General features: G+C 39.8%; 1 protein-coding gene across 4 annotated transcripts in view; it reads left to right on the forward strand.

Moving 5' to 3' along the window:
- The window catches only part of AFF2 (ALF transcription elongation factor 2), a 389,617-nt gene extending 375,348 nt beyond the window's left edge, over positions 1 to 14,269 (forward strand). For all 4 annotated transcript variants that reach the window (XM_074200828.1, XM_074200829.1, XM_074200830.1 and 1 more), the window contains 2 exons: positions 4,256 to 4,443; positions 10,293 to 14,269. In XM_074200828.1, the coding sequence (XP_074056929.1) occupies positions 4,256 to 4,443; positions 10,293 to 10,414 (310 nt within the window). In that variant the 3' untranslated portion in view covers positions 10,415 to 14,269. The remainder of the gene's footprint in view (positions 1 to 4,255; positions 4,444 to 10,292) is intronic.
- Positions 14,270 to 24,249: the final 9,980 nt, after the last annotated feature.

Consider the following 24,249-nt stretch of genomic DNA (forward strand, 5'->3'; position numbering starts at 1 on the left):
ACAAAGCAGCCTCTTTACAAAGAAAACCCACTCAGGTCCTAAAGCTCTTGAATGATAGGATGAAAAATAACCTCTGTAGGTCAGTAATCCGCAGTCTCCTTACCTCCAGACAAGACTGAATTTCAATCATTCCAGCCATACAGGCTTGGGCCTTAAGTATCCCTTAGCTGCAATTCCATCATTTTACCACTTTTCCAGTCAGGGAGAGTTTCCTTAGATTGGTCCTAGAGGCCAAGTACATCAAGAAGAGCAAGAAACTAAAACTTTTGGCAAACACCCAACATGAGAAAGTTGAGAAGACACAGGAACAGTTAGAGATGAAGGTAGAGTTCAGAACAGTTAGAGAAGCAAGAGGGGAGTGTCGTGGAAACCACATAGGGAGAGAGTAGCAACAGTGTCAAATGGCACAAAGAGGTAGAGGAAGAGAAAGGGGGAGAGACACAGAATGGGATGGAGGGGGGATAAAGAAATGACTACTGATTTTTAAAGGAGCAATTTCATTCGCAAAAGAAGGATGGGAGCCAAAGAGGTGATGGTTAGAGTCTACTCATTTGTGAAATTGGATTTCAAAGGAGAGAACTATGCAAGCTATAAGGGCATTGTAAAGTCAAGAGAGGGTTTGATTGGCTTGCTTTTCAAAGTAAAAGAAAGACCTGTGCATATCTGATGACAGTTTAGGGGTGGAGGATGTTTTTAGACAGTAGAGAGAACAGCACTTTGAAGATATGACCAGCCAAGTTGCAAAACAAAGGCCTTTAGGAATCTGTGCAGAATGGGATACAGTTGAACATTAGTAGAATAAAACAATTCATCTGAGACTGGAGGGAAGAAATCATGAGTAAAAAAACTCTTGCCCCCCCCCTTTTTTTTCCAGAAAGGAAGAGGTCAGGTTATTCTCTTGGGTGTGAAAACCAGAGATGGTGCCTCCCTCCACTGAAGCCCCTAGGGCATTTTGTTTCCTCCTTGCCTCATCACCTCCTACCTTATATTGTTCCATGTGTTCATGTCTCTCTCATATGCTAGACTTGGAAGACAGAGACAAGATCTCAATTTTATTTGCATCTACCACCGTGTCTACCAAAAACATTCTAGGTGTTCAGAGCGGCAGCAGCAGGAAGGGATTTGTGACCTGAAAAGACAAGGTCTAGAAGAGCCCTTCTAGGGATTGTTCTAAGGAATGTACACTAGGTGAATCCAAGAATCAGAGAAGCAGTGGGACCTTAAGTCAGGAAGACTGGGATTCCAGTCCCAAATATGACATGAGTTATATGACTAAGCAACACACTGAACTTCTCTAATTTCAGATGGTTAGTTCTAGAAAGGTCTCCATCTCGAGAATGAAGGGTTTACTAGCAAATAGAGGAATTCTAAAAAGTCAACAATCCACTGACAACTTTTTCCTCTGTCATCATTATTGTAGATTCTAGATCATTAATATTCATTCTTTTATTTCATTGGTACAAATGCTGAGTTAATGGGTATAAAAACAAAAACATTTCAAATCAAATTCAATTATAGTTGATCCTGGTATGGTATTACCCTACTCTTTTGCTTAATTAATGATGGAACAGGAAAGGTCTATTATATAGAACGTTATGGCTAGTGAAATGGAGTAAGTCTGTATTGACTTCTCTCTCCAGCTATTTCCACTGTTTGGATGCAAAGCAATGATACTGCATCCCATCAACGAGGAATGTAACATTTCCCCTTCTCACATGTCTTCCTATAAAAGCCATGGCTTCTAGTGACTGGTTCCTAAGATAGCAGGAAGAAGCTTGCACCATTGGATACTAAACCAACAGAAGCCTAACATGGAGACAGAGATCTATTTATTGACGTGTTTTACTTTCCCCAACAGACCAGCCTAAGTCAAAGGGAGTTCATACACACACACACACACATATATATGTATATATATATATATATATATATATATATATATATATAGAGAGAGAGAGAGAGAGAGAGAGAGAGAGAGAGAGAGAGAGAGAGAGAGAGAGAGAGAGATAAATATATATATGGCTTACAGAAGGGGCTGAATGTAGCCACAGGCTCCTTTAACCAGGCAGGGAGCACACTCCAGGATTTCATCTACTGACATCAGCTTTACTGTGGGGGTGCTCCCCTCATTCATTCATACATATTTACCATTTCGGGTATCCACGTGGTCATTTGGAGAGGAAGTATTCACTGTCAGTGATTTGAGAAGGCTTGTCCAGAAGGAGACTGTCAGACCTGAAGTCACCCTCCTTTTTATTTGTACCAACAGCTGACAAGGGAATTATTGGGATTTATTTGTGGAATTTTCCTCTTAAATGCAAAAAGAAGGGAAAGGTGGAGACAGACACTTAGTGTTCCTAACAAGACCTAAGTGGTTTTCCCAGGGATAAGCCAATATTATTGCATGGGCAAGCAGTTTGAAGAAAGATGGGCAGTTGAAGAATTTATAAACTTTGATTTTAGATTTGGAAACCCATTTCTGAAGAGAATGGCCCCAAGTGATTTTCAGCCACATGAATCTAAATCATGTGAGGAGAGAGAGCCCCAGATGACCCCTACCCAGTGGCTAGCCAGCAGATGATTCCTAATTGCTAGTGTAAGAATTCAAAGAAAATCGATATCAGGACATTAGTCCTACACTAAGTGGATAACTCAAAACTTTCCTCTTTATATAGGCAACAAGCTGATGATCTGTCAGCAATTAAGAGCAGATGTCCAGAGCAGGGCTTCCAGAACATTCCAGACATTCATGGGCCTATTTGACCTCAAGTTTCTAATGCTACTCCACAGGGGACTTTTATGACTTGAACTTTGCTTATGGATTTGTAGGATACTGTCATTGTGGTTTCCACAAAACAATAACGGGGCATTAAGTATTTGCTAAATGCCAATCACTGCTTCAAGTAGTAGGGAGGAAAATCATCATGACCAGAAGTGATTTGCTTCCTCTAAAAGACTGTGATATTCCCTACACGTCAATATATTCACATACACATCCATCTACGTATATATTTAGAGAACATCATTTTGGGGGTTACTTAAAAACCACAAAGCAGAGTTTACCAACCTTGAACAGCACTATGTATAAAGCCAGGCCCTGTAGTCAAAGAAGGTGAGCATCTTAAACTTTTGCATATTTAAAATCCCAAGGAAAACATCATGTAATTGGGGCCAGACAAGTGGCCTTTACTCTGGAGCAGATATGTCAAGTCTGTGGGTCACAAGCAGAGGGCTGTATAAAACTCCCAAGTGTGGTCAAACCAGATTAAAATGTAATTGGGAAATGTTTAACAAAATGAATAAAAATACAACAAAGATAACATTCAGTGTGGCATTTGTGGTTATCTAGGTCAATATGGAAGCTGCAAGGATCCATTTTTATTCAAGTTTGACACCACTGCTCTAGGGTACCCAATTTCAAGAGAACTGGCAGCATTTCTAGTCCTCTGGGGTCCTGGACTGAGCTCTTTCTTCCCTATGCAGTAGACCCCCTGCTATGTTGTTGTTCTCAGTCCACTGTCTGTTCTACAGCTGAGGCTGCTTGCCCCCAATACACCAATCCCTTGTTCAGACTCTGCACCTCAACCCCACCATAGGTTGGGTTAGTGAAATCCCATTCTCCCTGGGCATCACAATGAATACTAGAGCAAGGATGGGGAATCTTTTTTTCCTGCTAAGGGCCATTTGGATAGTTAAAATATCATTTGTGGGTCATACAAAATTATCGACTTAAAAATTATCCTGCTGTGTTTGGTCATTTAATAAATCCCCCCACCAAAAGCTCTTAGCCTGTAGTTGTTATGGCAGTACCAGACCAAATTATTTTGTGGGTCTTATACAACCTGCAGGCTAGATGTTCCCCACCCCTGCACTGGAACCTCAGCATAAATTTCTTAGGGGAACTTGTCTTGGATATAGCCAATGGGAGACATGATGCCAAACAGCACTTAAATTTTTGGGGAGGTGGGAGTGGAGAAGAGTCTGGACCTATGATTTTTCATCAGGGTACTTTATGAAAAACCTAACCCTAAGTACACCTAAAAATCCCAAAGGACATCTAAAAATTCTGCTTCCGAGATGTCATCTTCTCCAGCATCTTCATCACTATGGCTTATTCTTTGGCCTTGAAATGAATTTGTAGTCTATTAGTCAAAAGTATCTATCCATTTGCAAAAGGAGTAAGAAAAAATAAGACTTTTGTAATATTTGACAAAGAAAAGGAGATGATGTGACTATGGGACTTTCTTTTCCCTAGGAGCAGCAATGCACCGTCACCTTTGTCCCTCAGCCCCTCATCGTCAAGTGCTTTGCCATCGTTGGGACCAATTGTCATTCCTCACCGAATCCACCATATGGCGGCCAGCCATGTCAACATCACTAACAACGTTCTCCGTGGTTATGAACACTGGGACATGGCAGACAGACTGACTCGAGAGAACAGAGGTGACTATTTGATCACTCCCTCCATGATGTGTTTTTTAAGGAATTGTATTCTGCCTGGGAAGGACGGGGGACAGGGGGAGGAAGAGTAGTGTTCACTTTAAAGTACCTCTTTAATGATAACGCTTCACTCAGATTTCCAAAGAGGTAAAGTACTCATGGGCTGAGATATGTATGGCCCCTTAACTGTTTGGATATGTGGGGGGTTGGGGTGGCTAGAAAGGAGACAGAAGATAATGTGTGCAAATAATTATTGCAGAGCCTCACTCCATTATGGATGTTATAATAAAGACTGAAACAGAGAAACAAGAGCAGCAGGGCAGAATATTAGCAAATTAATTAGGGCTCCACAAAATTCTATTATTTTTTTCTCATTTGAACTAAGGTGCTTCTACCTCCATTGGAGTCATTAGAGCCTGTCAGTAATTGAAGAGACAGCTTGCATGTCAGAGCAGGGACTCCAACCCTGTCAATATTTCCATGTGATGACAGTGGTACTGAACTATTTGGGTCTTCCCAGTATAGCTACGTATCAGCTTTCACAAAAAAAAAAAAAAATGAAAAAAAAAAAACTCGAACCCTGAGTTTTTCTTCCCAGACTTGAGGGTCTAGGGAGAAGAAATATGCTCAGCTTTGAAAAGTTATTTTAAGAAGATTCAAGGAATCTTAGGCAAACTGAATAATTCCTTTCACCCAAACCATTCGGATGTCAATGTGGGATAGCACTGCCAACTTCTGGGCCAGGAGCAACAACCATTATCTGAGATCAGCTAGGCTTTTTTTTTTAAACTAGATACTATTTTGCTTTCAAGTTTACAGATTTGGACAAAGTGGGTACCAGTATATTGAAAGAATAAAATTCCCTAGCTAGGAACCTTGAGAACATCTTCATGATGTAGCTAGACGTTGTATAGATACCAGGAAGGTTCCATGCATTCCTTGCCCACCTACCACAGGTCACTGGTGTCACATGATGAGGAGATGATTGGCTTTAAGATCCAATACCACTGGTCATCTCAACATTATGCAAAGCATCCCTTTTAGGCACATGCAAATACATATATGTGCATATAGACACTTGATGTTTGATGTGGTCAACCTTACTAAATTTGTATTGGTGCTTAGCAGCTAAAAATCAGTGCTGCATGACTAGGTTTTTCATAAACAATTTAAAGGCCATCTGGTCACGAATGTTTGGATTGGAAATACTTACCTTGTTTAGCTCATAATTTACCATGATTTGTATACTTATTTCTCTCAATTATTCATGGATCTCAAAGCACAGTTGGCAGTTTTCCAAAATTTTGGTCAGTTAGTACTCTTAGGGTCAAGCACTACACCATTGGAGATCATCTGAACTTTCTATTATTGCACAGAAGAATTTTTGGTGGCACATTACTTTTTACAGAATCCTTCTATGGACAAACCTGGAACTAAATTTCTGATATCATTTGCTTCAATAGTAATAATAATAATTCATCTCTTTAAGTATGAAAAGTAAATATGCTCACTTATTTGATCCTCCCAACAACTCTTTATATTATTGGTGCTATGATTATTCCTATTTTACAGATAAAGAAACTAAGGTGTACTAAACTTAAATGACTAGCTGGTAAGCGTTAAGGCAGGGATCAAATCAAGTCTTGCTGAGTCCAAGGTTGGCACTGTACCCACTAGGCCACATGTTCTCAGGCATTAGCAGCTTCTCTAGGTTACTGAATCCAAAAGGCACAAATAGCAGTAAGTATAGAATCTAAGAATGTTTAAAGGGCCCCAAATGTCCAAGGGCAGTTGGATTAGGGGTGGGCAGATGTCTTTATGAACCCATTCCCCAGAATAAACCCCCACTCTACCAACATTAACAAGTGGGCATCTATTCTCATCTTCTTGTATTGCTTATAAGTTTCTCCTGGTGTCTAATCAAAATTCACCCATTTGTACTTTCTAAGTCATCCTTACTAAATGTTTATTGACTGACATACCCATCTAGTAAAGAAATGGAAAAGGTCCCTAAGATGATAGAGTTATGACTGGCTGGACCTAACTAAGTACATTCCAACTATCTCAACTGTTTCTTAATTTTAAGAAAGTAGACATTTCAAAAACTAGAATTCATATAGAATTTTTCAAATATCATCTCATTCGATCCTCACAAAATGCCCTGAAATGTAAGTCCTATTATGACAATTTTACAGATGATGAGATGGAGGTGGATAGCACAGCAGTTAAATGAATTACCCAGAGTCACCCAGTCAATAAAAGTCTGAAACTGGGTTTGAACTTAGGTCTTCCTGAATCCACTCTACCGCCTCATTTCTTCTTACTTGATTGATCAAAAATACAGTCTTGAAGGCCCTCCTTAGATAAAGTAGCTCTCATGAAAAGGATGTAAGGACCCATTACAGGTACATTACAGATTGACTCATAATGTATGGATATGAAGCATGGGATTAAAGAAGGAGCTAGATGTTGGCCTAAATAGTTAGATCACGAAAGAAAAATCATTCCTTTTGCTAGTGCAGGTCTTCAAATGGTATTGACAGTTGACATTGGACCAATCGAGTCAAGCCCAACCTTTGAAACAAAGGTTCATCTTTTACCTTCAGAACTTTGCTAGCCCAGTACATTGTGCCTTCTCTGTTCTTAGAGTGAGATGGTGCTAATCTTGTCATTAGCACAGTTTGTCAAGGAGCTGCTCACTGTCTTACTTGATGATGACTCAAAATAGCTCTGGCCTTTAGCCAGTGGTGCTGAGAAATGCTATTAGTCAGCTTATAATAAGCTCAAAGGGGAGAGAACAACATTTGGCATCATCTGGTCCAATTCTTAGTCATTTCTGCTCAAATGCTCAGAAAGTCATTTTTCCACCACAACCTTTTCAGTCTGCCAGCATTGAAGTCTAGAGGCAGATCAGAGGTTTATAGGATTTAGAAGGGGCTGGAAGTCGAGATCCAGAGAGGAGAAGAAGGGAGTGCCACCCTGCACAAGGCCACATGTTGCAGGGGAGGGAGGCAAACCTACACTTTCTCCAAATCTATTGCTTTTATTTTGGCCTGATTAGCATTCCAACTGGTAAAATCATCTAGGTCTTCAGCTCACTTGATAACCTTGGTGCAAGAAAAGAGCTTGCCACCAGCATGAAGGAACCCAGACCTTGCTCTGTTGTAGACTAACTCTTGCTCCTCAAGCACCAGCTGCTTTGGCATCCCTACTGCCACTAGTTTTCTATCTGGCATCCCCTGTCAAGCATGATGCGAGTTTTCAACTTCTTCCTTTCTCTGATGTCTCTGAAACCATCCCATATTCTTTCCGTACTTTTGTTGAGGATTTTTAACTACTGACCACTCTAGGAAACACAGAAGAGTTTCAAATAAAAACCCCAAAAGGCAATATTACAAACCTCAACAATAAGCTCAAAGTCCCAGCTATTTCCTGAGATGGAAAAGTGGCTTAAGTTGCTTCTTTGACAGTGGATAGAGCACTGGCTTGGAGTCAGGAAGATCTGATTTCAAATCTGGTCTCAGACACTTCCTAGCTATGTGACCTTAGGCAAGTCCCTTAACCCTGACTGCCTCACATACAGAGCCAGCTCCAGTCATCCTGATTCACAGCTAGCCACTGGACCCAGATGACTCTGGAGGAGAAAGTGAGGTCAGTGACTTAGCACAGCCCCCCCTCACTCAGATCTAATTCATGTACTTGTCTGACATTACCTCCCTGATGTCATGGTCTTCAAAAATGAAGGGCAAACATTAAGTTTTTATTAAACATCCACTGTGTCTGTGTGTGTGTTCATGTGTCTAGACACAAAAGACAAGAACCAAACAAGTCCCTGCCTTTCCATTTGATTTAGTTGGAACTTTCTGCCTTTCACTTTCTATATATGCCTTTTTCTTTTCTTATTCCTCTCAAGCAATGAAGTTTGATAGAGGCATTTTTTTAGGATTTTGCAAGGCAAATGGGGTTAAGTGGCTTGCCCAAGGCCACACAGCTAGGTAATTATTACGTGTCTGAGACCGGATTTGAACCCAGGTACTCCTGACTCCAGGGCCAGTGCTCTATCCACTGAGCCACCTAGCCGCCCTCAAGTAATGAAGTTTGGATTCAACTTTCTTCACTCAAATGAATAACTTCTGTCCCCTGAAGAACAGTTCTAACCTCCTCTAGAATTCATTGACCTCAAGCACTATCTATTGTACATTTCTTCTACTCACATTGGCTTTTCTTTTATCCATTGATGAATGACTCATCTCTTGGGAGTCTGCCAGAACCAAGGCATTTTTGCTTCTCCTTTTTATCTCCAGACCTGTAATGCATTTGTTTCCCATACCCTTGATCAGAAAATTCCAGCCTAGGTCCAGCATGCCTGCATATACCTTGTCTGACATGAAAGCCTCTTCCAGCACTATTCCCCAAAATGGGACCCCACAGACCATTCCTCAATCAGGACAAAATTCTACCAATGTACACTGGTCTAAGTAAACTAGGAGGCATAGTGGTAAAGTTGTGGATTTAAGAGTCTCAAAGTCTGAGTTTGAAATTTGCCTGAGATACTTAACAACTATGGGATCCATTTATAGAGCTAAAGAACATTAGAAATATTATCTCTTTTAATCTGGGCAAGTCACTTTTTCAGCTCAGTTTTCTTTTCTTTTTTTTTTTGGGTTTTTGCAAGGCAATGGGGTTAAGTGGCTTGCCCAAGGCCACATGGCTAGGTCATTATTAAATGTCTGAGGCCATATTTGAACTCAGGTTCTCCTGCCTCCAGGGTCGGTGCTCTATCCACTGCACCACCTAGCTGCCCCTCAGTTTTCTCATCTGTAAAAAGAGAACTAATGATACTACTATTTTAGATGGTGGCTGTGAGGATCAAATTATATAACATGTATAAAGTATTTTGTAAACCTACTACTAAACCCCAAGTATTCCAACTACTACTATGACTACTACTACTCTACTTCTACAACTACTCCTACACTTTTACTACCCCAACCAGAGGTTCACAGCCCAGCTCTACCATTTATGAACTCTGAGTTGCCTTCTCTGTAGCATACAGAAATTGTACTAGCTGTGAAGTCCTATCCAAGTCTGAAACCCTAGAACCTTAAAAATCTGTACCCCAAGGAGTCCATCTCAAATACAGCAAAATGTTTATAGCAGCACTTTTTCTAGTAATAAAGAATCAGAAATAAGTAGATGACCATCTACTGGAAATGGCTAAAAACAAACCAGGGTAACCAAATATAATGGAATATCACTATGTCAAAGAAACAGTGAGTATGAAGAATTCAGAGAAGCATGAGGAGACTTGCATGAACTAAGACATAAAAAGTAAGCAGAACGAATGAAAGAAATAATATCCACAATTTAATACAATTTTAGAAATGGAAAGAATGCCCTGCACTTTATATAATAATAATAATGACCAAGATTGGCCCTAAAGAAAGGAGGAGAATTCATAGCTAACTTCCCTCTTTGGAAAGGTCTTTGGAGACTTTCTATCTCAGTCTAAAACTTCGATTCATTTTTCTGAATTGCTTTACCCCCCCCCCCCCATTTCATTCTTTTATTTGGATCTTTTATTGGGTAGGAGAGGAGATGTATTTGGAAATGCAGGTGATCTGAAAAAATTTCAATAAAGTTGAAAATAAATAAATGTTTTTTAAGTTAAATTAATTTTGGTAGATGGACTAAGTCAGGAGCCAAATAAATGATTTTTCCTACTCTTTAAATTTTAGGTGATGTGGAGTGGGGAGACAGGGAGGTATCATGCAGGCCTGGCTTAGCTCTCTGAACCAAATTTTCCCAATGCATTGACTGATTCTAATTGACCTCTTTATTCTTGTTTTCAGAATTCTTCGCAGATTTAGATTCACTGATGGGGCCTTTGACGCAACACAGCACAATGACCAACCTGGTTCGTTACATCCGACAAGGACTGTACTGGCTTCGTCTAGAAGCCCACCTGTCCTAATGACCAAACCATCATCTTCATCATCCCATAGTTCTACCTCTACCAGCGCTTGACGATCACTGGTGGAACTCCACTCATTTGGGAAACATGTTTTGATTTGTGTGTTCATTTTATGCCTCTTTTGATATCTGTGGGAAGCAGGAATCAGAGTAAGTGGATACTACATCTCCAGAGTAGTATAAGTTAAGTCATCTAGCTATTTGGGTCATTTTAGTTTTAGCCACATCCTTCCAACCGCGTACCCCTTTCTAAGCTTTACAGAATACATTCCCTGCAGTCTTATTTCATGACCACACTGCCTAAAACTAAAAATGAAAAGAAAGCACTTTGTGAAGATGACGGATTCCTGAGGAATAAAGCATAAATGTCTTACCTATATATAAAAAGAAAATTTAGACCCAGAGAACCTGCAGAGATTAAAATTTTATAAATCATATAGCTGTCCCCCAAATCTATACTCATATGAGCCAGAAAAAAAAGCCTTTCACTGCTTCATTACTGGTCAGGAGTCATGGCTGAGATTTTGTGCTTCCCATCCACTTGATCTTCAGTGACAGTTTTCATTGTGCAACTTCCTGGGGAGATGTCCCAATAATATCTAAGAATCAACAGTGTTAGAAGACAAAGCAACACAGCGATGGCACTCTAAAGCTGCTAACTGGTATGCTATTAGAGGGTTTGTTGGGTTGTCTTTTTGTTTTCATCACCTGTTCTAATTCTCTCCTGTCAAATTATAATAGTCCAAAAAAGGACAGGAGAGAGGACCAGCATTTGTTTTGAGTGGTTTGGGCAGTCTATTGTCACATTCCCTTTCCATTCTGGGACTTGACAAAGTTTTAATCTTTCCCTAGACTTCCCTTACAGAAGGGCTCTCCTTAATGAACTTGATTTAAATATATACATACATATATACATATATGAACATCATATCTATGTGTATCTATGCCTCAGTGGGAGGCACAAAATTGAATGCTACTTTAGACATGGCTACTGCAGATGGGAGCCATCTGAAGGGCCCTTGAACCAGTAACTAACCCTGATAATGACTGCTTCAGAGCCATTCCTCATACTCTATTGGCAGGTTGGCACTCTTTCAGGAAATAGAAGAGAAAAATCCAAGTTTTTACTACCTAGAAGTAATATTATTCTTCTGATGACCTATGGTCTGAATTGTGTCCATGATCCTATCAGCTCCCCAAAGCTCCTGTTGTTTATATGGATATTTTTGCTGATTAGTCATTCCATCAAGTGGGGTTGATTCTGTTCGTCTATACCATCATGAAACAATTCAGAAGTAATCCCAAAGAAAATTACCAATGATCTAAATATTTATGAGCCCTTTTTTGCTTTGAAAGGAAAAAACATGGATTTTATAGTAATATATTTTAAAAAATCCTGAAGATTTCATCACTAAACATATCACTCAATTTGGCCATATTTCCCCATCAATCCCAACTAACCACCTATACCTTTTACCATTCTTAAAATTGAATTCATGTCCAAAAATACTGCAGTGGAAAATTATGCTCTCCATCTCACCACACACACCTATGAGATATCATCCAAACATTAGCTAATCATAACTGCCTCCTAATGCAAAACCCAGAATAGTCTTTTATCTGCTGTTCACTAAATTACAGCCAGATTTTTTAAAATGTGATTTTAAATCCGATCTTGCATATTGGGGATGAGAAGAGTTAAGGAAGGCACAGTCAGAATGGTAATTTTCTGGAGCTAGGGACACATAGGTGTCTACATTGTAAGCAAACCAGCCTGAAGGTCTCGTGAGGATTTAGGCATTCCGTCCATCAGCTCTGTGTAATGCAAGGCCTTTACCTAACTAGACTTAAACCTTCAACACAGACAATTATAATCCAAGACTACTGTGGACTACTGAATAGAGACTTCTCACAATTGAATCTCCATGAACACCACATCAGAGTGCCCAAGGCAGTTACTCAAGAAAAAATAATGCATTAGCTTTCCCTTGGCACTTGTAGAAGAAAGATTCATCTCTGATTTCAGGATATTTTCATCACTCCTAGACATATGATAGGTAGGAGGCAAAGAAATCTCCGACCTGATATTGCCACCGCCAGTGGCTAAATTTCAAGGCTCTGCCAACAGCAGCAGCAGCAGAATCCTAGTCTTACAGATGAGCTTAGGCCTAGTGGCCAAATCATACCTGACCAATCCTGTTTCAAAAACAGCTTAGTGATCAACTAAACATGGAGGGTGAACCACTTTCTTATCCGGAGGGGATGATGCTTTTGGTTTTGTTGTTAAGGATTTGTACTGGTTTATCATTTGCAGTGTGGTGACTAGAGTTGTCTGTAATGTGTCTTAGTTATGGAGACATTCTAGGGTTGGCCATGTTGATGTCTTAAGTGCATTTCCACAGCTCAAATGCTCAGGAGGGAATACAGCCTGGGGTCCCTTATGATGGGGGCGGAGAGAAGTCGTATCTCCTCGGCTGTTTTTCTCCTGTCACTCCTTTAAGAACAAGTGAATGTCTCCAGAGCAGCATCATGGAATCTACTTCAACTGACAGGCAGATTTAGGAAAGCCAAGTACTTTCTAAGCTCCATCAGTGCTAATGTAGAGAAACCCCAACCCTCTTCTCTATGGTACCATCCAGTCAGGGTCCAATACCCTCTTTAATAATCCAAAATACCACTAGTGGCATTGTGAAAACTTTCTGTTAAGCTGTAGGCTTGGATATCATTTTCATTAGCTACAAAATTTGTGAGTGGTGTTGTCATTTTCCTTGTCTCAGTGTGGTAGGTAGGATTATTTTGAAAATCATTTACTAGTGCCATGCTAAGGATAGAATTTTGCCAATAAATATGTGGCTAGCCAGACTGTATAGACTGCTGAACACTTACCAAGTGAATTGTGAAAGCAGTGGTCTTATTTTTTTTTGGATTGGGTGTCACCAATTGCAACGGTAGATTAGTTGTTGCTAGTGGGAAAAGATTCAGGCTTAAGGTGCCCTTATTTTTCCATCACAGTAGAATGATGCACATCCTCAGTCAGTAAGCAAGTGGCTAAATTAGAGCTTTTAGTGAAATTGTGTTTTGATTATACTTTGGGACATTCTACCACAGGAACTTAACATAGTCCATTCATTCACATCATCTTAGCTACTTTAAAAAGATTTTCGATCATTGCTCCTACCACAAATTTCTGGTGTTTAGTAAAACTCCCCTTCTGGTAGGGGTACTGAAAAGCTATTTTTAACTCATGAATGGAGTTCCCAAGGACCCGGTTACCAAATAACCAGCCTCATAACAGACGCAGGAACTGCAGGACCTTAAATCAGTCATTTGCCCTCTTTGGGTCCTTTTCATCATCTGTGAAACAAGGGAACTGGATCAGATAGTTCTCCCTCTAGGGCCCCTCCTATCTCTGTGTTTCTGGGTGAAGGAGTTAGTATTGGATTCAAACACTGGGTCACTGACATTTATAATCCTACAGGTACACACAAAACAATCCGTTGGCTTTCCTAAAGTTAAAAACCATTTGCTAGATGGAAGGCAGCCCAAACAACTGGCTGAATGATAAAGAAAAATTTTTTTTGCACTTCAACTGATACTACCTTAACACAGCCTTATTTACCTACTTAAAATCAAATCATTTTCGTTGGGATTAGTAATAAGAATAGCATCTGCATATTTGACGTCCAAGAACAAAGAAGTGAGTAGGTCAGTTAGGGTCAGACATTAATTTAAGCCTCTGATATTTAAGGGTAAAGATAGAGAACTGTCCACCTCCCTTTCTGTTTTCCACCTCATAAACATGGAGGCCCTCTTAGAATACTATCACACTTTTCTCAGTAATCAGACAAGTAACCGAAGATTGCATTTTGTGTATATGAGGGGAGTGGGGTGGGGGGGACCCTTCTGAGCCAGATTGCAGTTGGGGGGGAAGGGGGGATAACCCTTCTGAGCCAGATTGGGGGGAGGGGGGAGGCGGGGTATCTTTCTGAGCCAGATTGCAGTTATAGGGATGGGCAGGGGTGGGGGGAACTTTTGTGAGCCAGACTGCAGTATTTGCCCCATTTGGATCCTGACAAGCAGGGATAATCGAAACCTTCATTTGGGGCCCATGCAAAGTTAGGGGACACTGAACTGCATTTCCAGAATCATGAAAAATCATTCTTATAAGAGATTGAAGCTTTTCCATTTTATCATCTGTGTGATAAAGAAAAGCAAACATTTGCTAAAGTTAACTTAGAATGCCAAATGCATGTTGGCTATTGAGTCATACTCCTTACCTTACACCCCCCCTCCCCAGTCATGGGGGAAAAGCTGAATTTTGAATTTTTCCTTGACCTTAAGATGGGAGCTGGAAGGTGAGGGACAGGGGGTAGTATGATCAAGAGGCCTTTAAAAACCCCAGACCACTCTAAAAGGTGAAAGAAAGGAGGGACTTTAAAGTCCAAGTGAGCTAGTATGACCTCTTATGAAAAGTGGCTAATGAAAGTTTCTCATCATCTGCCAGGCCTTGATTCTTTCCTCAAGAATTTATGTTTAAGGTAGAGTAGGTAGGGGGGAAGGGGGGAAACAAAGTCCCCAGACTTGGTGCCTTAATAAGAATCTTAGATGTTCCCTACCCATTTGGTTCTTAATTAAATTAAAACTACTGGTGGATGGAAAGAAGAAATGCCAATTCTTGCTTGCAAAGGAAACACATCATTCAGCAGTCAAAATCTGATCACCTCTTTCAGTAATCCAGGGTCGCCTATGGGCCTATCAGAGAAGCACCTTTCCTATCAAGTAACCATCTTGGAAACGCTGACACAAACTAAGCTGCCATTATTCTTCCTTTTCTCCCAGCCTGGTAGATGGTTCTTTTATTCCAAATAATGCTCCCAAAATCGGTCAGCAAGGCCAATGACTTTCCCACATGTGCATAAAAATCAATTTTAGAGGGCCATAGACTATCAGAAGTTGTGTTTCCATATAGATGACTCATTTTTCTATATTTACTTAACTACAGGAGTATTTTTGACCTTCTGGTATAGTGAGGTGGGTGAAATACAGACATCTGGGCCCTAAGAGGAAAGAGGGTGTGGTAAGATGGAAGAAAGCCTCCTTAGCAGATAAAGTAGGCTGAGTCACAGAAACTCTAACCTGTGGTCCTGCTTCTAGAGTGAGTAGTGGTAACAAGCTCTAAAGTCAGCTCTGTCAGAATCACAACAGGGTCATTGGGAAGATGGGTAGGTAGTTGGGTTTATTTTAATGTCCAGAGTATCATTTCTAACTAAGTATAATATTATAAGTTAATATTCATTATGTTTTTTCCTATTAACATGGACATTTTAGTACTCATCACACCCCAGACCCTTTTATGGTTTAATTATGCTTTGACTTTACAGATTCAGAAATTCAATTTCTGTAATCAAATTCCAAAAATTAAGAAATCTAGTGGCTAGCCTACACCTGAATTCAAACTCTAATCTTTCCTATATCACTTAAATTAAACATATTCAGAAACTCTGATAAGAAGTAATTTTTTTTCTTCTAGCTAACATCAAAAAAAAGGAAAGACTTTTGACTAGAACATTAACCATTGATGAAGAATGGTCTTGTCTTCATTCTGACCTCTCCTTCAGTCCATTTTCCAACACAGGCAAAGTACCTGTTATGTACAAGGTGAGGTGAGGCCACTCTGCCCTTGAAGAGCTCCCCATCAGTGATTAATTCTGAGGAGAGTGTGAAACCAAAACTTTGGGGTCCTCCATTTCCTAAGGATTCTCCTCCAGCTTTTTCCTAATAGATTATTTCAGTGCCTGGATTTAGGTCATTGGCATAATATCTTGCAGATGAAATCAGTCCCTCAGTAGTAGATGGATTGGCTTACATAGACACAGCAAGCTACTAGTATACAAGGTCATCAAGTCCATCTTTTGTTTTTCAGAGCAAGACAGTATCAAAACAAGAGCCTTTAATCTTGTTCTTCACCTATAAATCTTACAAGTGCAATTCTTTATAAAGATCCAAACCCTTGAGTCTTTTTTTAAAACCCCTTTCCTTCCCAGGAAATTCTGTCCCACTAGATATTTCCAAAAGAGAAATCTTTCAGCTCAAATCCTTCACATTTTTTTTTTTGGATTCTTCATTTGCTGCTTTTATTCTGGACAGTGTTCATTAGATTAGTGCTTTTAAAGACTCTTTGATTTAGTATCCTCCTCAGATAATACGAATAAGTCACAAGTGAATTTGGCAGAGATACCATAAACAGAAATGTTTCTTGGAATCAAAGGGTATGTAAGCCCCTTCACTTGGCCAACATTTTCCCAGTGTCTGATGATAGATCTTGGAAGAACTGTTGCTTTCTTTCTCTTTTTGGATAAAAGCCTAGGTAAATGTGAGTTTAGGAGTTGTATTTGTTCATGCTTCTAAGGGTGACAGGAGAATGAGAAGTAGATGTGTCCTGATTTCAAACATGCCAGTCACAGTTCCCTCAAAATTGTATCACGATATCACAGCATAAATGCAATTTCATTGCATTCATTTGTCCCATTTTCAAGCTCCATAGCCCAGTGTCTTATCGTTGTGACTTTCAATTGGCGTGAGTAACATGGCTGCTGGTCAAGGAGACAGGATTTGTCAATGAGCTTGAGCTGGACATCCAGCAGTAGCCAATTTCTTGAGACATCTCTTGTAACCAACAAAATCCAAATGGTAAAATTCGGTTCAAGAACTCTGCGGTTTTGTTGTTGCCGTTACTGTTGTTATTGTTGTTGCTGCTATTGTTGCTGTTCTCGTTGTTTTTGCTTGTTGGGTAGAGGTGTGTTTTTGTTCTAAAAAAAATTCCCCAACCCCTACTTTCTTTGTAAAAGGATGTCATCAAGGGTACTTGGTAAAGCCATGTGAGACTGGCTGCTGCTGCCTTTCAGTGAACTACATACAGACACTGATCAAGTTCCAGCATTCCCTCCCAAAGGACCAATAGGTCCTTTGTTGCTGGGCTCTTCCATGCCTAGGTATTCCCAAGTGGAGGGAAGGATAGTTAGAAATTGTTTTGGACTGTATGTTTTTATAACATACTTTATGTGCTAATGCTGTTATACAAACTCTACTACAAGCTATTTTCACATAACCAAGACATTTGATTTAGAATCAGAGAAGCCCCGGAGATTTGGGGGCTCTCTCCTGTCTGGTTTCTCAGTATGGATGTTTAGTTGGTAACTCCCAGCAGCTTCTCTCTTGCACACAGAGTCTCTGCTCATGTCAGCACTGGCCTGTGTGTAAGGAGCAGAAGGTTAATTTCCTTGTGCTACAATGATGACAGGGCGCTGTCAATATTCTCTTGTTCTCACTTCTTAGCGCATTTTGGGAATCAGGTCTTTTTCAGACGATGGGAGTGTCACAGAAAGTATGCATTTAGCTCCAGGGATGCAAATGGAAAACCATATCTGAGCATCCCTAGGAGGTGAGGACACTCACAAACAAATGTGATACTGGGGAATCGCTCCCATGGTATATCAAACAACATCTTGTGTTCAGCTTGCTCTTTCTATGCTATTGTTGGGCTGGATGTGTTGCTTTATAATAGAACTTTCTTTCCCCAAACCCATTCTTAGAAGGCTATGAACATATCACCACAGAAGGGCCAAAACCAGAAATGGAAGTGATTTTCCCTTGGGCATCCTTTGCCTGGTAATGTGAGTCTTTCTGTCCCCTGGGGATGACACCGACCTTTGTTGGAGAAGTGTCATCACTCTATACAAAGTCTCCAGGAAAGCTGAGAAAACTAGGATGCAGGGGCCATTAGGTCTAGCATGCCAAGGGAACCCAGGCTGTGGAAAGGTGTCTCATTGGATGTCATGATGTTGGAACTGGGATTGACCAGTGTCCACTATACCATCTCTAATCTATACCCTGAGTGTTGTATGTTGCCTGGCCTGGTTACTCAAAACAAAGCCTCATGAAGTCTCAAAGGTCCTCAGACCAAAGTAAGATCCATTTCCACAATGATGTCACCCCGGGTAACCATTCAAATTAGAGGATCATTTCATAAGTTCCCTTTGAGCTTGAAATCTCATTTCAACTGAAGCCAATTTGCCTTCTGTTTTGTGCAGCTCTCCTTACAGCAATCCACAAGGTGTCTTTGTTCTTACCAAGCATGTGATTCTTGTAAACTTTTCAGTAAGTTGCGCCATTTTGTACAGGCCAGGGTAACTGTTCTAATGCCAAGCAATGACTACAGTGTTGTATAGTTCTGCCGGTTGGATTTCTTTTGTTTCCTATGGATAGAATTGTTCGTGTTCTGCTTGGTTTGGGTCTTTTCAGCTTTGTGTTTCCAATGTGTTGCCCAGTTATACATTTTGTTTCCATTTGGTTCTGAATACAGTAATACTCTGTGTAAAAGCATTTTCAATGTAGTTTTGTGATTTTTCCACACAGCGTCTCTGTATAAATAATATTGGCTAAGCTAGTGCATTGGTTTCTCTCCTAGAGGGATTAATTATCACACCAATGCATTGGATTATTTAAAAAAAAGTTAAATAAAATTTCTATTAAAGCTTAATTTGCATTAGACCAATAACTTGCTCTCCCTTACAGAGGAGCCATTCCTCATTCTCTTTGTACAGGTAGTATTATTTCAAATGGCAATACCTTCCACTTCCAAAAAGGTCAGACTTTTCTCTGAAATTCAAATATCCAAGCCAAGCCCCCCTCTTCCCACTGTGGCACCAACACCCTGGGTATCTATCATCTAAGCCAAGGGCAAGATGAGAAAGGGGGCGAAAGGCAAGATGCTCACCCTAAGCTTCTATTCTATTCCTTTTCTACATGGTAGGATCTCCTCTGTAGCATTAGTAGGGTTACTACTACATGAAGTACATGGGTTCATGGTCCACAATGTTTATTCCTTCCTGCTCCCCACTCCTCCTTGTCCACACATGGAGGGGTAAGACCATTCAGGGTTGGAGGTAAGTTCCAGCTCCCCTCACCTATGATCCTTAGCAGAGAGTCCTGACCCTTTGCCAGTCCACACTTCGGACATGCCACATCCACAGTCAACATGAAGATAGGGAGATGAATGCCTAAGGTACCTTGTGCATTAAGAAAAGGATGTTGGTGACACAGTGGAGAGGCAGGTGTATAGAAAAGAATGCCAGATGTCACAAAGCACAGTGACAGGACATTTTTAGCACAGGTCTTAGCCAAAAGGCAAAATGCATGAGTTCTTGACTGGCTTCTAGTTAGGCCATTATTCTAAAAATTGGAGCCATGCGGCTACTTCACTGAGATGGACAAATTTCCTATTCCCCCCCCCCCTTCATGCACCCATCCTAAAGATAAAACACTTAGCTAGTCTGTTTGAATCTCTCCTTCCCCTTTCCTCCCTACCCCCATACACATCCCCCCCCCCAGCACTACCATCTTCATTCTCTGAGGATACTCCAAGTAATAACTAAGGATTCTGAACACTCTCAATGACACAAGAAGGGAAACCTCATTAATGTCCAGTATCTCCATGGTGGTTATAACTTATGGAAGAATTGTTTTAGCTCTCTGCCTCATGGGATCTGGGAAAAGAATGGCCCTACATTTTCACAATATTCACTATAGATGAGTTCTAATCAGCAGACTTTCCTAATGGAATTTGAAGTCTTGGGAATGGGGTGCTAAGAGTGTTTTTTCTGCATTTCATTGGACACAGATGGTAGGCATTTTGTTTCTGTAGGATCAAGTCAAATTTATAAGCCCTGTCCATAATACAAATCTGGGCTAGTTTCTACAGGATTATGCATCACAACATGTTGCCCATCCTAATTTTTGGTGTAATCCTTTTACATTTACATGGGTCCCAGTTCCCTTTACAATGCAGATTAACCAAAAGTCAACTGATTTTGAAAGCAATACAAGTTACCTAAAGGGAAAACAGTTCAGCTCGTTGTAGCCCATATGCATATTGTCAGAGCAATATGGCCCCAGACTCCTCTTTTCCATCTTCCCACACTCCATTTTAGGATGGTTTTTGGGGGGAGTAAAGGAATATGTGTGTGTGTGTGTGTGTGTGTGTGTGTGTGTGCACGTGCATGGGAGGGTAATGTGTAAATGTGTATTCATGTACATGTGTAAATGTGGGAATAGCTAAAATAAAGCCATAAGGGTTGAGACTTCTCCAGAAAAAAATATGGATACATATGGATGGAGGGATGGAAGTATATATAAACCAGAGGTCACAGTATTCCCTTCTATAACACTCATTTTTAATTCCAGGTTTTTTTTGCAGCATTCCAGTGGATTTCTGATTATCAAAAGATCCTTTAAGATGCTCCAAATATATTTTAATTTGCTTTCTTTTCAAAAATAAACATATGCTATATTAGAAGTTATTTGTTCATTGATTTGCTTGGGAGAGGGTAGAGGAAAAGGTGGGAGAGGGCCAGAAAGTGAACAGCCAAAGGGTGCTCTTGGATGCAGGTTCTAGCAGAAGTCTGTTTCCCCAGGCTGCTGGCAGTGGTCTAGGCTGACAGCCAAGAAAACAGTCTGAGTCATCACAGCAGGCAAGAAACCAAGCTCCAAGGAAATGTTGGTCCTGGGGCTGTTTACTTCCAACCACTGTCCAAATGGTTGGGGTTCAAACAGTCAATCCCTTCTCCTCCACAGAGACCAGACACTTGTTTGGCCTAAGCACTGGTCAAATGTGGGATGTGGATGTAAGAAAATACTTGGCCCTAGAGTCAGAAGACCTGTGGGCTCCAGTCGCAGCTAGCACATCTCTCTTTGGTGCTCAGTTTATTTGCTAGTGAAGAACAGGGCGCTAGGTTAAATAGGACCTGAGGCCTTCCCACAACAACCTTACATTCAAGGCAATGAAAAGGTTTTCCAGAGAGCAAGAAGAATCCTGTTTTTACCTGTACAAAAGAGGTATGAGAAATCTTTGTTCTTCCTAAACAAATGATTCTTCTACTCAAGTTTTCATTAAGTTGGGATAAAGAAGGGCAAGAATGCCAAGAGAATTCAAAACGAGGAAAACTTACAAAAGTAATAACTCATATTAATTTAAAAAAAAAACAATTACAATTGCATGTGATTATGTTGAAGAGGAGTCTTCCAAGAGTTTGGCCTTAAAAGAATACATAGATTAAATGTGTTATCCCTCAGAGTTTGTCCTAATAAGACAAACATTAACCTCCAGGATTTGGCTTTAAGAAAGAGCAAATAGAATTAGTTTAACATACACATTGATTAATATTTCTCTAGGCTTGCTGATTACACTGGCATAATGGTTAGAAATGGTTAGAGAAACAAACTATCAACAAAGGACCGCCACAAATGTGAATTCCACCCCCTCCAGGTGGTAGACTCACCTAATAATCTTAACGGTCAATAATATCAATAGATACCCCCTAAAATATTTGACAAGAGATTCTACTCATCCTAAACACATTAAAAAGTTTAAGAATGAGTAAAAGAATTTCTTTTGGTTTTTGCAGGGCAATGCAGTTAAATGATTTGCCCAAGGTCACACAGGTAGATTAAGTCTCTGAGATTGGATTTGAACTCAGGTCCTCCTGACTCCAGAGCCAGTGCTCTATCCACTGCGCCACCTAGCTGCCCAAATTTTTTTCTTAATATGATAAGCAGTATCTGTCTGAAGCAAAAATTGAGCATTAGTTTAGAAAACTCTAAAATTACTTCTCTGATGCCCCTCTGCAGCATCCCTGTGAAGTAAGTTCTATTTGTTTTGGAAAACCTAGGATTTCCTAGCAAGTCACTTCACTCTGTTTACCTGTTTCCTCATCTGTAAAATGATCTGGAAAAGCAAATGGCAAACCACTCAAGTATCTCTGCGAAGAAAACACCAAATGAGGTCACAAAGAATTGGACATGGATGAAATGACTCAACCACAACAACCACCACCACCCAGAAAGTAACTCCAAGGCAGTCACTTTATTCATTATACCATGCATGTCTATTCCCAATCTTTAACTTTCAGGTTTCGTATATAGCTCTGTAACAGGCATCTACTCCTAATTCCTATATACACACACAATTGCCCCCCTTGTTCTACCACTGTCTTCAGCAATGTCTTAATTCTCTTGACCTCTTGATCTAAATACTTTAAGTATTCTTATTCCCATTTTTCTGATAGGAAAGCCAAGACTTAAGTCACTGTTAAATGACTTGCCAAGGGTCAAAGCTAGGAAAGAAAGGAATAGAGACCCAATGCCTGGCACTCTTTTCATTGCACCATGCTTCCTCTTTGATTGTCTTGAATATCCCAACTTCAGTTCCAACAATAGGATTAAAGCACAATCTGAAAAAGTCACCCAAACAAGACAAGGATTTCCTCAAACCTGGCTCCTTGGCTTCAGGCTACAAAAGCTGGTAGAATCACCAGTGTCCCTTCTCTAATAAAGGAAAAGCATCAATAAGTTTCTATTGTGTAATCATAAACTGATAGGTACCAGGGACAAAGACAAAAGTTAATTAGTCCCTAGTCTCGGGAAAAATCCATTCTACTGAGCAGAGGCTCCTATGTAGTCTAGATACCAAGATAAACTTTGAGTCACCAAAGAATGAGGGAAGCCTTTGTCCAGGATCACTAATCACCCCTCCTCCTGCTGCCAAGGCTTAACAGAGTCATCACAAATTTCATAAAGTAGTCAACAGTACACTGAGTCAGACTTCATACACCATGACTATTGCAGCATCCTTCCTCTCCCTGACATTACTTTGTTAAGCCCTTAGTCATCACTCCAAACCAAAAGAGACTGCCTTTTATTCTGCTCTTTCTCTTAGTTTCCATCTTTTCTCTAACAAAAGTCCCAAGAGGCATTTTGAAGTCAGTTAAAATTCAGTCTTTGAAGTCTGATATTTGCCTTTAACAATGTAATTCAAAAAAGTTGAATTACCTCTGTTGCAGGATCTTCCAAGGAATCTTGAATGATCTTTATATATGAGTACTTTCATTCATTCAAGGTTTCATTTCAATTCAGGAGATAACCACAGAAAATAATATAAAAATGAGATAATATACTTAAAAATGAAGTCTGAAGTCAAATCAATCCCTCTGGGTGCATCTCTGAAAACTTTTGTTGACAAAAAAGAGGATGGAGAGTTAAGTAAATTGATTCTTCAACTAAAAAAGGTATCTAGAAAATACGTAACTAGACCTCCGAGCAAACATAATAAAAATTCTGAAAAGCAAAAAAGACAAAATTGAAAACAAAAAGATAATATTCAACTCTAAAAAGACTAACAAAATAAATTAGTTGTATCCCAAAAAGAAAGAGGAAAAACAAGTGACCGAAATCAAAAATGAAAATGACAGAATATAAAAAATTGTCACAACTATTATCATCAATTGTATATGCCTACCAAACTGATAATAAATAGATGAATTTTTCAAAAACTTAACAAATTGCAAGTAGCAAACCTAAGCATCACAAATATTAGAAACAGAAACTGAGTCAAATTTACTCTTAAAAGAGGGAAACTGCAGTGACCAGATAAATTTACAGGAAAATTCTATTCAACATTCAAAGAACAATTAACCCTTATAATAGCCAAATGATTTGCAAAAGGAGAGATAAAAGGTATCTTACTAAACTCCTTCTGAGACAAATATGGCCCTGATACCAGCCTTAAAGTGGATAGGATTCCTTTAGGTTAGAGCAATTCAAAAGAAGGGATAAATTAGTGTTGTTTTCTAGGTACATATGACTTTTCTTAAATTGATAATATTCTACTCATTTTATTTCCTACATTTAATGCCAAATACCTCTCTAAACTCTAAATGAGTGATAATTTTATGGCAAACAAGCATCCATATTTAATAAAGGGGACAGGGAACCAATATATAG

The sequence above is a fragment of the Macrotis lagotis genome, chromosome X, assembly GCF_037893015.1.
Source record: "Macrotis lagotis isolate mMagLag1 chromosome X, bilby.v1.9.chrom.fasta, whole genome shotgun sequence".
Taxonomy (NCBI): Eukaryota; Metazoa; Chordata; class Mammalia; order Peramelemorphia; family Peramelidae; genus Macrotis; species Macrotis lagotis.